Source organism: Lupinus angustifolius, chromosome LG07 (genome assembly GCF_001865875.1).
Source record: "Lupinus angustifolius cultivar Tanjil chromosome LG07, LupAngTanjil_v1.0, whole genome shotgun sequence".
NCBI lineage: Eukaryota > Viridiplantae > Streptophyta > Magnoliopsida > Fabales > Fabaceae > Lupinus > Lupinus angustifolius.
Window position 1 is genome coordinate 529,670 of NC_032015.1, and position 15,856 is coordinate 545,525.

The following is a 15,856-nucleotide window of genomic DNA, read 5'->3' on the forward strand; positions in this document are numbered from 1 at the left end:
AAAATTATAATATCATATACGAAAAAGTGATATAATTCTCTAAAATGAAATATATAAAAAATAAATATTCAATACTAAAAAGTAAAAATGTGGGTCGGCAGAAACTGTATGACTATCGACATACTAGTTATATATAAAGTCAAAACATATCAACTACCATTATAGTGTAATTTTCCTTAACATTTTTTAATTTCTTTAAAAAATCATAAAATACTACTACCAAAAGCCCAAAATATTAAATGCAAGTTAAAACAATCACTCTCATCTTAAATTATAAAAAAACAAAAAAACTATATTTTAAATTATATTCAATAAAATATTATAATATAAAAATTGGTTATATATATATATATATATCTTTTAAAAATTGATTAAATTATATTCTAATTAAAAAAATGACAATTCGAATAAAATCATATATAAATAGGTAAAATCACATATAAAAAAATAAAATCAATCTTTTAAATCATTATTTTATTACCTATAAATAGAAAAAGTCAATCTTTTAAATCTTATAAAATCACAAAAAGATATTTCATGTCCTATTTTTATTTCTTAATTAATTGGAAAAAGAAAATAGGAGAAAAAATCTTTTAATATCATTAACTTGTTCTAATCGCAATTATTGTATTTTAAAAATACAACATAATCAAATTGGTACCAAATTTACTTCATCTGGTTAAATTTGTTTTACTTATTTTCACATTGCAACCTTAATCTGTGACCGAATCTTTAAATATTTAATTTTTTAAACCAAAGTGATTTGTGCAACACAATCAAATTCATACAAAAATTTCCTGATTTAATTTGCATATTTTCATATTACAATCTTTAATTTATTTGATGACCAACTTTTTATGAAAGTAAATCTTCAAAGATTTAATTTTGTATCACTATATAAAGAAAAATATTGTCAAAATTAATTTTCTAAGAAGTGTTTTTTGAGCCAAATAAAATTGGATGTTCTAGGTTCATAGCTATAATTGTTTGTTTGAGCATAAGCAATTATTTGCATAAAATAAAAATCTAACCATACAGAACCAAATATATAAAAATTGAATTTTACTTGTATAAAATAAAAATGTGTTTCAAACACAATGAACATATAAACAAACTAGTATATATAAAATATTATATATACATATAACTCATGAACTTAACGAGTCGAACTATATCCAGTTTAAATTCGGCTCGTTTATATAACGAGATTATTTTTTATATCAAATTTGGCTCATTTAATTTTTTTAACTAAATTTGTTGAGTTAAATTTTAAACAAATACTAATTTAGTTCGATTTATTGTCGGTCTGAGATTCAGTTTCTTACATTGATTATATATATCTTTTAATAATCGTGCCTCAATTTAAAAAGATCCTATAAAGTAATTGTCTGCGCTAATTTTTTTGACAGAATTTGCAAGCTTTGAAAGCTGGAATATATTTTATGATATACACTTTCTTTTGTATGTTTGGTATTAATTCATAAATGGATTTTTCTACGATGCAATGAGAGGAAGTGAGTGAAATAAAATAAAAACATAATTATTTGAAAGGTTATAAATTAGTTACAGATTTAAAAGCTAATAGATTAATTAAAGATTTATAAGGGAGGGTGATTGGTTAGTATAGAGAATACCATTTTAACTTTAAATAATGTAAGCATCAACCAACAATGTATTGGTCTATTAGCATAAGACTCCACTAGATTATTAGAATGATCAAAAGGTTAAAGCGTTACATTTTTAGAGTGTTATTATTGAATAATGAAGTCACAATCTCGTATTATAGTAAACACTAAAATTTCTATATTGTTGTGGAAAAATGCATGAAAATAAATATGAAATGTATTCATTACAAAAAAAAATTAGTACCAGAAAGGAAAGAAGAAAGAATTAATGTTTTCTTAAAGTAATCATCACACTATTATTTATACTATACCTTATAAATGAAAAACTTTGTGAGTAAAACAGAAATAGTGACTCTTATGCAAAGTACAAAAGACGACGATATAATGAACATATGACTTTGAAAATATGTGTGATTATTGAGAATTGTTGGGTTATTCCTTATAATCATTAGTTGTTGTTGAATTATAACTGTCACATAAATGTACAAATATGTAGTAGCATTAAGAGCATAAACTCAAGATGATAAAATATATTTAAAGACAATATCTTTGTGAATTCTTCCTCTCCATTTCTTTAATAAGTATTTTTGTGGTAGATTCTGAAACCCCTTTTAATAGAACAATTTATAATTGTCAATGTCCAAATACATGTTTAAGAAGACAAATCTCTATATTCAGAATGCTTTGTCCTTATATATGTCTTATTTATTGTGAATGCTAAACTTAATAATCGCATAGGAAATTAGTTTCTGATAGAATAGAAGAGAGTCCTCCATTGTTTGAAGTTTAATATTAGACAAAAAAGCTTCATATCAAGTATGTTGACTAATTAGAATTTCCACACTTAACATATTCATGTAAGTCCCACACATCTAATATCTACTTATGAAATTGTATCTTTATGTCATATTTATTGTCTTTATTAAAAGTTTTAATTAAATTTATTTATTTTTGTTAGAAAACTCATTAACGTGTAATGTTAAATTATTATAATATTAAAAGTTTAAGAAAAATAAATACTTTTATTACTATAATAAATAATGAGGATCAAATGTATATTTTTTTCCTTTTTTTTATTTGACTACTTTCAAATATTTATGTATATTAATTTTAAAGGAGATATGAATTAAGTAAGAATGTAATATATATGAACTGAAAATATAAAAAATTATATATGGTAAATATATTATTAAAACTTCATTTGAATTACTTTTATATAAAGAGTTAATGATATTTAAAAATGAATAACGTATAATATATTGACATTATACAAAACTATTACATTCTTATTAATTAGTAGATAAAGACAAGATTGATGAATCTGGCTAATAAATACAACTTATTTTTTTACCTAATTATTAAAAAATATAATACATCCAACAATATAAATGGTAATTACGAATAAGAAAAAGGAATGAAGTATCTTCTGGTATAAGGAGATAAGATAGCTCCTTCTGCAAGTGAAGTCATGACATACGTCATGTTTCATCATTTTCTATAAAAAAAAATTAAAAATAAACAAAATAGCACACATGACACATTTTTACTGGCTAGAGGAGATAAGTTATCTCCTGATATAAGGAGATATATTATTCTCATCAGATAAAATATATTAAATTAAAAATTAAATATTAACTATTTTTCTAAAGGAATGAGGAATCTCCTGGTATAAGGAGATAACTTATCACCTGCCAGTGAAATCATGACAAATTCATGTTCATTATTTTCTATAAAAATATTTTTAAATATAAACAAAATAGCACACATGTCACATTTTTACTTGTTAGAAGAGATAAATTATCTCATGATATAAAAATATATGCATTCAGAAATTTTTTACACTATTATTATATTATTTATCATTCATTTTTTATGAGTATAAATTTTGGAGAGATATTAAAATCTTTATGAGTCATCATCAAACAATAAAAAAAACTTATCATAAGATAGGTAACAATAAAAAAAACAGTAAGATAGAGAGAACCTAGCGCATGAGATATGATGGTATAAATAACGCAAAATATCTCCCGCGCCGCTGCTTCCATAAAACGCAACCCTTATACCTCTTTAGAGCCATCAAATACCGAAACAAAACACACAATTACACAAACACTCACAGAAAGAAAGAAAGAAAGAGAGAAAGAAAAAGAAGAAGCATTCACCCATCATGGCCGCTACTGTTTCTGCGTGGTCTAAGCCCGGTGCTTGGGCTCTCGATTCTGAGGAAAACGAAGCCCAACTTCTTCAACCCCAACCCGCTCAATCCCCCGTCTCCGATTTCCCTTCCCTCGCCGTCGCCGCCGCCACCAAGCCCAAGAAGAAGAAGCCTCAGACCTTATCTCTTGCTGAGTTCACTGCCAAGTCTGATCAAGATCTCAATCTCTTGTCCCTTCCTACTGCTCCTCGCCAGCGAACCGCTGAGGAGCTTGAACTCGACCGCACTCGCCTTGGCGGTGGCTTCAGATCCTACGGTGACCGTTCTGGAAGGAATTCTGGTCCTGGTGGTGATGAAGGTTCTAATTCTCGATGGGGTTCTTCTAGGGTTTCTGATGAATCGAGGAGAAACGGTTCGTTTGGTTCTAGGGATTCGAATCGCGAATTTGTTCCTTCTAGGGCTGATGAGATTGATGATTGGGGTGCTGCTAAGAAATCATCTGTTGGTAACGGGTTTGAAAGGAGAGAAAGGGATAGGGGAGGTTTCTTTGATTCTCAATCACGCGCTGATGAATCTGACAGATGGGTTTCGAATAAGAGTGTTGTGGAGGGACGGAGATTTGGTTCAAATGGTGGTGGATTTGAAAGAGAGAGGAAGGTAGGGTTTGGTTTCAGTGGCGCTGCAGATTCGGATAATTGGAACAAGAAAAAAGTTGAATCCAACAGTGGATTTGAAAGTGGTAATGCTGGTGGTGGGTTTGAAAGGGAAAGAAAATCAGGGTTTGTTACTAGCGGTGCAGCAGATTCGGATAACTGGAACAAGAAAAAGGTTGAAGTGAACGGTGTAAGTGAAAGACCAGGGAGTGGTAATGGTGGTGGGGGAAGGCCTAGACTTGTTTTGCAACCTCGGTCGGCGTCAGTGAGCAATGAAAGCAGCCCAGATGGTGGTAATGTTAATGTGTCAAAGCCTAAGGGTGCGAATCCATTCGGAGAGGCAAGGCCAAGGGAGGAGGTTTTGGCTGAGAAAGGACAGGATTGGAAGAAGATTGATGAGCAGCTTGAGAGCGTGAAGATTAAAGACACTGTGGAAAAAAGTGATGGTGGATTTGGGAAAAAGGGCTTTGGTTCTGGCAATGTGCATGGTACTTCGCCTGAAGAACGAACTGAAAAGAGTTGGAGGAAGGCCCTGCTCGATGATCCTCGTCCAAAAAGGTGTGTCAATTTATTAACAAAAAACAGTATGGATGATGAACTAACTTATTAATCATATAACAGTATTTGATAGATTTGTTAGAACATGACACAAACTATACTATGTTTGATATGCGTTATAAACTGAACAAAAACATGAGATTAGAAGTATATAACATTTTGGTTCTAGTATGATGGGTGGAACCAAAGAGAAGAGAACATGTCCTCCCCATCTTGTTTTGTCTGCCTTCTAATGGCTACATGTGTACTACAAATCTTGATTGCAGTTGTTAGTTGCTTGATGTGTGTTTCCTTTATGTTAATTACCAGCTTGGAAATTGGGATGTTTTGGATGCACAATTAAATTCTTCAGGCTTCTTTTGATTTTTGATACCCGTAGAACTCTCTCCTAGGTAATATGAGAGGATAAAAGAAAAAAAGAAGATTTAATTTTGATGTGGTATCTACATTGTTTTGTTATTTCCAAATGTATTTCACTTTTGCTTTGTCTTCTAATGTGTTTCCTCATAGAAGTTAAATTCAGCTCTGTATGTGCTAAATTGCTACTTTATCTAACACCATTGAGGAAATAACATGTATAAAGCTTGCCCTTGTTCGATTTCATCATCAAATTATTTTAATTGTACTTTTTTTGTTGGTAGAATCCTTTCATAATATGTTTTTCTATCTTCAAGTAATTTATAGTAGTTTTTTAACAGTTTCTCATGGGCTTCTCCTATATTGTTGTAACCTTAGCTTAGGTTTCTTCAACACTTGATTTTTGCATCTTTTGCCTTGATACCACTAGGTTAGAACATTTCTTGGTTAATGATGAGCTTGTGTCCTTTTTATATTCTTTATGGCAATACATTTCTTGGTTTATGCACATGGTTATGCCATCTCTCCTGGGCGGCAAGAATGTTGTGAAATCGAGTCATTTAGCCAGATTGATATTTGATTGTTTGGAAGATCTCAGCTCTACACAAGCGGTGGAGTTTCTCTCTGTGGCTTGAATTGTTTTCCCTGTTGAAGGTAGTTTTAACACTGTTGATCTGTTTATATTTGAATGCAGTACTGAGAAAGTGGAGGATGAGCACGTTGAGGAAAATTGAAGAGCTGTCAATTAATTTAGTCCTTGCAGATTAGTGAGTTGGAAAAGAATATTTTGGATATGAAACTTATTTATGTTTTTATTGTGAGACAGTGTACTGGAAAAGTTTAAAGACAATTTTGGTAGGCATGGTTTAGGTATCTAGTTTTTTATGGTTTTGTGTGTCTAGATGTGACCATAATTATCCCTTCATAATCTGTATACACCCTTGGTGGTGAACTGTCAAACAGGTATTCATGTTCGTTATTATCTTATGTTCAACTCCATAATATTAGTGTGTAGTGTGTACACGTTGAACTACTCTGTTATTCTGATTTTCCTTCAATAGTTAGCTTAATTGATGCTAACAAATTTTAGCCTATCTGCATGTGAGATCATGATCGTTCACTCCAAAAAAGAGAGTAAGAAATGTCATCTCCCCCATCACCATTTGAATGTTGTCAATACATTTCATAAAGGTGCTGGATAATGGACATAGCAGAGGAATGAAGACCCCATTTGTGTCCCAATTAGTGTATCAGACCAATTAAAATGCATCATTAAATTAAATAGAAAAATCATAAATGAATAATTATATTATTTGGTATCCTTTGATTGGATAGGAACAAGAAGGGACACAGTTTTTTGGGACATGTGATCTGGGTTCCATAGTGGGACTATAATTCTTCAAACTGTATTCTCTTCTCTTTCTTTAAAATGGTAAAAAAAAAAGTTTGTAAACAAAATTCTGAACTAATGCGGTTTTATCTTTTTATTTTAATTTTAGTATTTCTATGTTGTCAAAAACAAATTTCTTAAACGGTAGAAATTTCACATTTTCCGAGATTTGTTTTGTTAAGAATAAATTGTTTTAATAACAACAAAACAAGTTCAGAAGTGTTTATTTTTTAGAGAAAAAACTAAAAAGCACACTTGTCAAACTCTGGAAATTAACAGAATATCTAATAAAGGCTATCTGGCAGTAAGGATGAGATAGTGATAGTGATAAATAACTGATGAGAATTGAATATGATATACAAGATAGAGTAACAACTGTAACAAGGATGGTGGACAACGTTTAATGTGGGTGATGATATGACGACAATGGTGGTGGTTAAGATCATGAGGTAATGGCCAGTGAGAAATAAATGACTGATAATATATCCATCGTCCGGTAATAGTGTGGTTGCGGTAGAAAGCAGTGACAATGGTGATAATGAATGTGAGGTAATGGATTACCTTCCTTTTGGATTTCTATATGGAACTCGTGCCTGATAGCTACCATTCTCTGACCAAGTTTTGTTGAAATTTCTTATAGGAATCACATTCGGGAAATACGATTGCTCAATTTTCTTTGCACCAAAGTTTGGCTTGAAACCATGACTTTCACTAAGTCAATTTTGCACCTCAATCCAACTCTTAATTCCTCTCTAGTTTTTTTATATTTTATAATAATAATTCACTCATTATAGTACTATAGTTCCCTTCTAACTTTCATCTCTTACTTGTTCCCAACTTGTTTTTCTTTTTAAATATATACACTTTAACACCAACATAACAAATAGTCGCACCAATAAGATAATTTAGTTGTCACATTAACCTTGTTATGAGAAAGGAAAGCATGGGAAGAGTTAAAGTTTCATTGAGTGTGTTATTATTGGCATTAGTTTGGAGTTTGGTGAATCCAATACACACTTGTTCTGATTTCAACATCATCGAAGCCACAATACAAGACATTCAAGCTTCTTTCACCCGCAATGACCTCTCTTCTAAACAACTCGTTGACTTTTACTTACACCAAATTCACTCTCTCAATCCCACACTACGCGCTGTTCTCGAAATTAATCCCCACGCGCGTGATCAAGCAGATGAAGCCGACAATGAAAGAAGACAACTTCAATCGTTGGGTATGTTGCATGGTATCCCAGTGTTACTTAAGGACAGCATTGGGACAAAGGATAAGATGAACACGACAGCGGGGTCTTATGCATTGGTTGGGTCAAAGGTTGCACGTGATGCACACGTGGTGAAGAAGCTGAGAGATGCTGGTGCTGTTATTCTTGGGAAAGCTAGTCTTACTGAATGGTATGGTTCTCGTTCTTCTCTTATGCCTGATGCTTGGTGTGCAAGGGGAGGATTTGCTGTGGTTAGTTACTATATCATTTTCATCTCTTTTGCATTCATTATTCATCAATTTTTAACTATTGCTCAAGATTAGTTATTAATGTTAGATCCCAGTTGTGAGTGAAATAAGTCTTCCATCGACGTGATGGGTAGATCTGATTCATGTTTTAAGGTTTTGGGTTAAGATATGATGTCAATTTTTTATGTGGGTTCTCAGTTATCGTGTTGAAGAATATTACGGCATGTGGAATTCAAAGCAAATTAAGTCGATGAGTATAGACACCATGTTTCATCTATAATATGGAATAGGTTTATCTAATGACTTTCCAATTTAACAATGTTGAATACAAAATTCAGAATGCATAACATTGAATGAAAAGAATGATAATGTGTAACTATTGAAATCTGTTAACTTCATTTACCTAGCACATAACTAGTTTTTGTTTTGGTAATAAATAGAACTAGTTAGTTAAAATACTTATTAGTTTTTCATATCTATGTAACAAGCAGAATCCATATGTGGAGTGGGGAAATCCATGTGGGTCTAGCTATGGGTCTGCAATTTCGGTAGCAACAAACATGGTTGCAGTTTCTTTGGGGACTGAAACGGATGGCTCTATTATCTGCCCAGCTGATCACAATTCGGTTGTGGGGATCAAACCCACAGTTGGACTCACCAGCAGGGCAGGTGTCATACCTATTTCACCTCGCCAAGATACAATTGGGTCAGAAATTGCTTTTCCTTCACTATATGCAACACCTTTTAGCTTGCTTGAATATATTGTATATAAATGTTCTACTTCAATTTTAAATCAGTGTGTTTTTGGACAGGCCAATTTGCAGGACAGTTGCAGATGCAGTTCATGTGCTCGATGTGATTGTTGGGGTTGACCCTAGAGACTATGAAGCTACAGCTTCAGCAGCTAAGTTTATACCTCCTGGTGGTTATAAGCAGTTCCTCAATACAGAAGGGCTCAAAGGAAAGAAAGTGGGTGTTGTGAGGAAACCATTTTTGAACCCTTATAATAAATCCATTGCCATTTCAATCTTTGACCATCATCTCAATGTGTTAAGGTAATAATAGAGCTTTCAAAACACACACACACACACTCAACAATTGCTTCAGAACATTTCTGAGTCTTCTGGCCTTGCTAAGCTTTGGTGGCACAGTCTATATTTACCTATATAGCACCAAGAACTCAAAATTATTGTCCTATGGGAATCCAATATGTATCAAATTGGATGCCTCTTGGATACTTTCAGATACTTCTACCATGTATCTTCCAATAATATTTTGAACTTTTTTATCAATAAAAGTATGATACTATAATGATTTGATTTGATGAGGGTCCTAGGGATAGAGATAACCAAGAATTACAGGAACAGGAGGGAGAGTTATAACGATAGGTTTTCCTTATCCTTTAAGGCATTTCCCTTTACAAGTGAGTAAGAGCTCTGTTCAAGTAACAAACATTCTTGTGCAGTTTCCTCTATCTAGCTACCCAACCCAACTGTCTAACCACTAGCCTACCTAACTCAACTGCAACTAAACCTCTCAGATTCTACCTTTGACAGTATTTCTACCCTCATTCCGGTGAGGCCAATCATTATTCATTACTCTAGTTTGATTTGTGCTTTAATATTTAAACCATGTTAGTTTTATATGTTGTATATTAGTCATCGTATCTTATTATTTCTAAACTTTGTTGTATCCACGTACTTGTTGTCATAGTATATTGATATCTACACTTCTTTGATATTCGTTTATACTAAAATGTGCGAAAACTTATAAAGTTTTATATTAACGCTGAGGTTGTGTGGTGTTTTTGCAAATTCAAGGGAAAGAGGTGCAACAGTGTTAGATAATTTGGAAATAGAAAATATAAGCACCATTCTTGACCCTTTCCAAAGTGGTGAAGCAATAGTCTTGCTGGCTGAGTTCAAGTTGTCCATCAACAATTATCTGCAGGAGCTTCTTTTTTCTCCAGTGCGGTCACTAGCTGAGATTATCGAGTTCAACTTTAAATACCCCGATTTAGTAAGTATATGCTATCATTTTGCGATGACCTTAAAGTTCTTATTTTGGCTTTTCAATGACTCGGTTCTCTTTAGCAGTAATGAACTGATTTTGCCCTTGTTATAGGAAATGACAAATGAGTATGGGCAGGATTACCTTATTGCGTCCGAAATGACCAGTGGCTTAGGGCATGAGGAAAATGAGGCAGTGGAGATGATGGAGCAAATATCACAGAATGGTTTCGAGAAGCTAATGAAGGAGAACCAATTGGATGCACTAGTGACTTTAGGCTCCGATGTTTCTATGATGCTAGCAATTGGAGGTTATCCTGCAATCACCGTCCCAGCTGGGTATGATAGCCAAGGGATGCCATTTGGAATCTGTTTCGGAGGGTTAAAAGGAACCGAGCCGAAACTGATTGAGATTGCCTATGACTTTGAACAAGCTACCAGGGCTAGGAAGCCTCCCACTTTCTATTTACCTGAAGAAATTTAAAAAGGTGAACTCTGTACTATAGTATTTCCGAAGATCTTAGATTTGATTGGTTACATTTCCCTCATTCTTTAATGCATGAGGGCCAGTGATTGATACTGTCTTGACAAATTTCATTTTTATTGATCAAAATTGGAATTACAATCTTAGGATTCCAATTTTGCAACATTATTGGTGTTTAATCACCTTAAATCTGCACATTTGAAATTCCATGAAGGGAAAAGAGTACCTTATCAATGATGTCTAGCTCACCAAACAAGTTGACACAATTTAGTTCACTTCTTATTTTTTAAAGTATAAAAATGAACCAAACATATACTATTAGTCCAATTTTAACTATCACTTCATTGATCATGTAAGAGTTTCTTACACATTTAGAGTGTTAATCAGCATCCTTAAAAAATGGTACATTTTATACTCTGATAAACTTGGCTTTTCAATATCAATTTGGCTATTTTTACTTTTCAAATACAATATTATTAGAATATTAGTTAACCTGATATTCTCTTAAATTATTAAATATTTAGCTTAGGTATTAAAAATCCCCTAAATTAATTATTTATTTTTACCGAATAAATTTATTGACTTACTTTGGAACACACCAGACGGGGAAAATTGAAGTGTGCAGAAGGGTAAAATTGATGTTGAGATTTTTTTATACAACAAATATGTTCCTACACTTTTAACTTCATCCATACTACATTTTTTAGAACTAAAAATGTGAGTTTGTATAATTAATTATATTATTCTATGCTTAAAAGAATTAAGTCTTTCAAAACGTGGACATGAATGTCTCTCCTAGTAGGGATGATAATCAAAATTGAACATGTGGATACTCGTCTGAACCTAACTCAAATTTAATGGAGAAACTTGATGTGATTGGGTTCAGGTTTTAAGCAGGTTTAATTTTCGGGTTTGGTATAGTAAAGACCCGAGCCCGCCCGAATTAATGTAACTCAATTTAAAATTGAAAATTCTATCATGCCCATTGTTTTAAATTTATAAATTTATTTATATACTTTTGTTTATTCAAGCATAAAAGAATTGAAATAATATAAGAGAAAATAGAAATGTTAGAGAAAATGATACCATATTTTTCTTAGTACATTTATTATTTTTGGGTTTTTCGAAATCAGAAATTTATTTTTAAAGCCGTTGAGTTCGAATTTTAAATTTTAAGTTCGAATATATACAAATCCAATATCATTAAATTCGAGTTTTAAATTTTGAGTTCGGACATGTACAAATCCAACTCCTATCAGTCTGGTTAAAAAAAATGTGAGGGTTGTTTATTGGTTTAACATTTTGGTTTTGTTTATTTTGCTTGGGATCAAAGTTATGGGTAATTGGTGACGGAAAAAGAGGAGAGGGAAAACAAGCCCAATGGTAATGAATTGAGTGAGACGATTGTTGATTATTACGAATCGGTATCGTTGAAATTGAAGCATGGACCCACTCCCATCGCCGCCATCTATATCCTCCGTCCATGGTGGCCAGAGCCGTGTCTATCAATTCCCTCCACCACTTTCCATGCGATTCACTTTCACTGTCTCACACTCATAGACGATGAAGTTCCATACTTTTTTCATTCAAATCCAAATTCATATTCTTCTCTGCAATGCCACCTCACAAACCTAACAAATCAAATCTCACTCATCTCTGCATTGTTAAGTCCCTTCTCAATGCTTCTTCTCGTGGCCACCTCTCTCAAGCTGTTTCTTCTCTCGACCTCTTACACCAGAAGGGTATTCGTTTACCCTCTCATATTCTTGCCACCCTCTTGCGCCATTGCTCCGATACCCGTTCCTACCGCGATGGAAAATTGGTCCACCTCCATTTGAAGCTTACCGGTTTCAAACGCCCCACCACGCTTTTGGCTAACCATTTGATCTGTATGTACTTCAGGTGTGGCGACTATGTTAATGCACGCAAGGTGTTTGATAAAATGGGTGTTAGAAATTTATACTCTTGGAACAATATGCTTTCTGGGTATGTTAAATTGGGCATGATCAAGCAAGCTAGGAGCTTGTTTTATAGAATGCCTGAAAGGGATTATGTATCATGGAATACGATGGTGGTTTGTTATGCACATAGTGGTATGCTTGGTGAGGCTTTGAGATATTATGTTGAGTTGAGGAGGTTGTCCATTGGGTATAATGAGTTTACCTTTGCCAGTGTGTTGATTGTTTGTGTTAAATTGAGAGAGTTTGACCTTTCTAGACAAATTCATGCACAGGTTTTAGTCGTTGGATTTTTGTCCAATGTGGTTGTATCCAGTTCAATTGTTGATGGTTATGCTAAGTGTGGAAAGATGGAAGATGCAAGGAGATTATTTGATGAGATGTCGGTGAGGGATATCCCTGCCTGGACGACATTAGTTTCGGGTTATGCCTCATCGGGGGACATGGAATCAGCGAATCAGCTGTTTAATCAGATGCCTCAGAAAAATTCGTATTCATGGACATGTTTGGTTAGTGGTTATGCTAGAAATGGTATGGGTCATGAAGCACTTGGAGTGTTTCGAAAGATGATCAAGCATCAAGTTAGACCTGATCAATTTACATTTAGTAGCTGCCTCTTTGCTTGTGGCAATATTGTTTCGTTGAAACATGGTAAAGAAATACATGCGTTTTTGGTGCGAAATAACTTCAGACCTAATACTATGGTTGTTAGTGCTATCGTTGACATGTATTCAAAATGTGGAAGCATGGAAACGGCCAAGCGGGTCTTTGATTTCATTGGAAATAAGCAAGACGTAGTGTTGTGGAATGCGATGATATCAGCGCTGGCCCACTTTGGCTATAGTGTAGAAGCAATTAGGTTGCTCAATGATATGCTAAGATCGGGAGTGAAGCCAAATAGGGTGACTTTTCTTGTCATTCTAAATGCTTGTAGTCATTCAGGTCTTGTGCAGGAAGGGTTTCAGTTTTTCATGTCCATGACTAGTGAGCATGGTGTTGTCCCAGACCAAGAACACTATGCATGCCTAATTGATCTTTTGGGTCAACCTAGATGCCTTAATGAATCCGTGAAGGATCTGCAGATGATGGATTGTAAGCGGGGTGACCATGTTTGGAACTCTTTGCCTGGTGTATGCAGAGTGTATGGGAATCTAGAACATAGAAGAGAAGTAGGTGATTTCTATGTTAAATTGCAGCCCCAATCCCCTGCTGCCTATGTATTACTTTCAAGTATATATGCTACACTTTTGAAATGGGGATTGAGTGATAAAGTAAGACAGACTATAGATGAAAGGCATGTGAGGAAAGATCCAGCAATTAGTTTGAGAAATTGATGATAAGGCTCATTCTTACACTGTATCACTTGGGTCAAAGCCTCGGAATGAAACAATTTCCTCAGCTTCAGGCACTTAAGTAACCAGATGGAAGACAACGCCCCGTTACCCCTAACTTCGAGATGTGTAATTTAGAGAAGTCATTTTTCAGGCGATTATTTTTTGTAGAAGGCAGGAGTATCAGTTACCACAACTTAGTTACAATATTTTTTTTTTACTGATTCTGGATTCTTTAGAGTTGAACCTCCAATTAGTATACTCAGTATTTTACTGACATCCAAAAAGTTGAAAATGGAAGAATGATAAGGGGACCGAAGAAGATAGTTGATTTTCTTGAAAGATTTCTTGCTATTTTCCCCATTGTGTTTGTTTGTATTTTTCATCATCTGAATAGAATGAGAAATTTTCCCCCTAGTAATGATCTCTCTTTTTTATTCTTTGGAAGTGTATCTACTTCCTTAATCTGACTGGGAATGTTTGTTTCGGGGCGGACAATGTGGAATTGGACTGCGAAGTACAAAAACCGACTTCCGAATATGCAGACCACAGCTGGGATCAGGTAGGGGACTTTGAACCAATCTATGCCAGTAAGCTGATCTGTTAGTGTTGTAATGGCAGTTTGGTGGATTCTATACTGCCCGGGGAATTTATTTGGATTATTTATATGATCAATTGTTTTCCATGCATCTATTGTCTATATGAAAGGTTGGATCATGCAATCACGTGTGATGTGAATTGAATAAATGTATATTTTTTCATTAATGGTTCTTCAATAATAATATTACACACATATATACGCAGCACCTCATGTGTCACCTTTTGATTCAGACACTTAGATTTAGACGTGCAATAAAGTTTTATCCTTTGTTGGTAAATTCATTTTGATACTTCCACGCTCCTGTGTATAAAATTATAACATTTTTTTGTGCAGAAATAACAAGTTAGCAGCTAACAAGGAAGCAAGATGAATTATGAATACCTCATTGAATGAAAAAGTTGATTGAATACATTATACATGGTTATGATGTTTGTATACAGTCTCAGGAACAACTAATCTAAATGTTAAGTTTCTAACAGATTTAGGAGAAGCTGTTTTAAGGTCGGATGTTAAGAAATGTGGATGTTGTTGCTTTTATCTTATAGATGCTTAGAACAAAAAGAATATTCATTAAATATTAAAACTACCTTCCTTAGTTAATTAATTAGGGATGAGCTTGACTGGATGTGACCTGTCACATTGTTAGTCACATATCTTATTTGTATATTTTATTTAATTTTTTCCAATATAAATATCTACAATATTTCACGATATATATATATATTATTTTATATCTTAAATTAAAATTCACAACAATGAGTTGAGATGGACAGATCTAAAAGTGTCATATATTATATTTAATCAAATATAGTGTGTGATTTCAAAGCTAATGATCAAAATGAAAAATATTAATATTTGACCCCACATGATTAATTGTATCACAGAAGAGTTTAAAAATTACGTAGTGATATTGTAAGGTTTTTTACACTATCAGTATATCATTTACCATTAATTTGTATTATTTTTGTTTGAAAATCAATGGTGGTTCATAAATCAATGGTTAATGATTTGCTGACAGTGTAAAAAACTCTTACACTATCAATATATACATATCAAATCATCACAAAATGATATTTTATTTATTCATAAATGATTTATAAGTAACATATATGATTTTCTTAGCCGTAGAAGATTTCAATAAGAATTTAGCAAGAGTCTATACCATTTATGTAAAAACAAATTATTATGCATATTTGATGCTATCAATTGATAATCAATTCACACGTTCTCTTGTAAATTGGGATAATCTACTATAATGTAATATATATAT

General features: G+C 33.1%; 3 protein-coding genes across 5 annotated transcripts; all 3 read left to right on the forward strand.

Moving 5' to 3' along the window:
• Positions 3,667 to 6,379, forward strand: LOC109353203 (eukaryotic translation initiation factor 4B3-like). Its single transcript, XM_019595423.1, has 2 exons — positions 3,667 to 4,991; positions 6,043 to 6,379. Exons 1-2 carry the CDS (start codon positions 3,793 to 3,795, stop codon positions 6,080 to 6,082), a joined length of 1,239 nt encoding a protein of 412 aa, XP_019450968.1. The 5' UTR covers positions 3,667 to 3,792; the 3' UTR covers positions 6,083 to 6,379.
• LOC109353201 (putative amidase C869.01) lies at positions 7,649 to 10,943 on the forward strand. 3 transcript variants are annotated; one of them, XM_019595421.1, is made up of 6 exons: positions 7,650 to 8,206; positions 8,695 to 8,909; positions 9,016 to 9,258; positions 10,024 to 10,222; positions 10,328 to 10,700; positions 10,844 to 10,943. In XM_019595421.1, exons 1-5 carry the CDS (start codon positions 7,667 to 7,669, stop codon positions 10,694 to 10,696), a joined length of 1,566 nt encoding a protein of 521 aa, XP_019450966.1. In that variant the 5' UTR covers positions 7,650 to 7,666; the 3' UTR covers positions 10,697 to 10,700; positions 10,844 to 10,943. The 3 variants fall into 3 exon arrangements, with proteins under 3 accessions (XP_019450965.1, XP_019450966.1, XP_019450964.1); XM_019595420.1 differs by lacking the exon at positions 10,844 to 10,943 and having other exon boundaries at positions 7,649 to 8,203; positions 8,692 to 8,909; positions 10,328 to 10,809; XM_019595419.1 differs by lacking the exon at positions 10,844 to 10,943 and having other exon boundaries at positions 10,328 to 10,809.
• Positions 12,158 to 14,525, forward strand: LOC109353200 (pentatricopeptide repeat-containing protein At2g21090-like). Its single transcript, XM_019595418.1, is given in 2 exon segments — positions 12,158 to 13,978; positions 13,980 to 14,525. Coding segments are annotated over 2 exon segments (1,755 nt in total). The 5' UTR covers positions 12,158 to 12,311; the 3' UTR covers positions 14,068 to 14,525.

What these genes read in the sequence shown, in the direction of transcription:
- LOC109353203 (XM_019595423.1), top strand. Translation starts at nt 3,793, where the DNA reads ATGGCCGCTACTGTTTCTGCGTGGTCTAAGCCCGGTGCTTGGGCTCTC. An exon ending in GATGATCCTCGTCCAAAAAG is followed by an intron (nt 4,992 to 6,042) that starts GTGTGTCAATTT and finishes ATTTGAATGCAG; the next exon opens with TACTGAGAAAGTGGAGGATG.
- LOC109353201 (XM_019595420.1), top strand. Translation starts at nt 7,667, where the DNA reads ATGAGAAAGGAAAGCATGGGAAGAGTTAAAGTTTCATTGAGTGTGTTA. An exon ending in CATCATCTCAATGTGTTAAG is followed by an intron (nt 9,259 to 10,023) that starts GTAATAATAGAG and finishes TGCAAATTCAAG; the next exon opens with GGAAAGAGGTGCAACAGTGT. An exon ending in ACTTTAAATACCCCGATTTA is followed by an intron (nt 10,223 to 10,327) that starts GTAAGTATATGC and finishes CCCTTGTTATAG; the next exon opens with GAAATGACAAATGAGTATGG.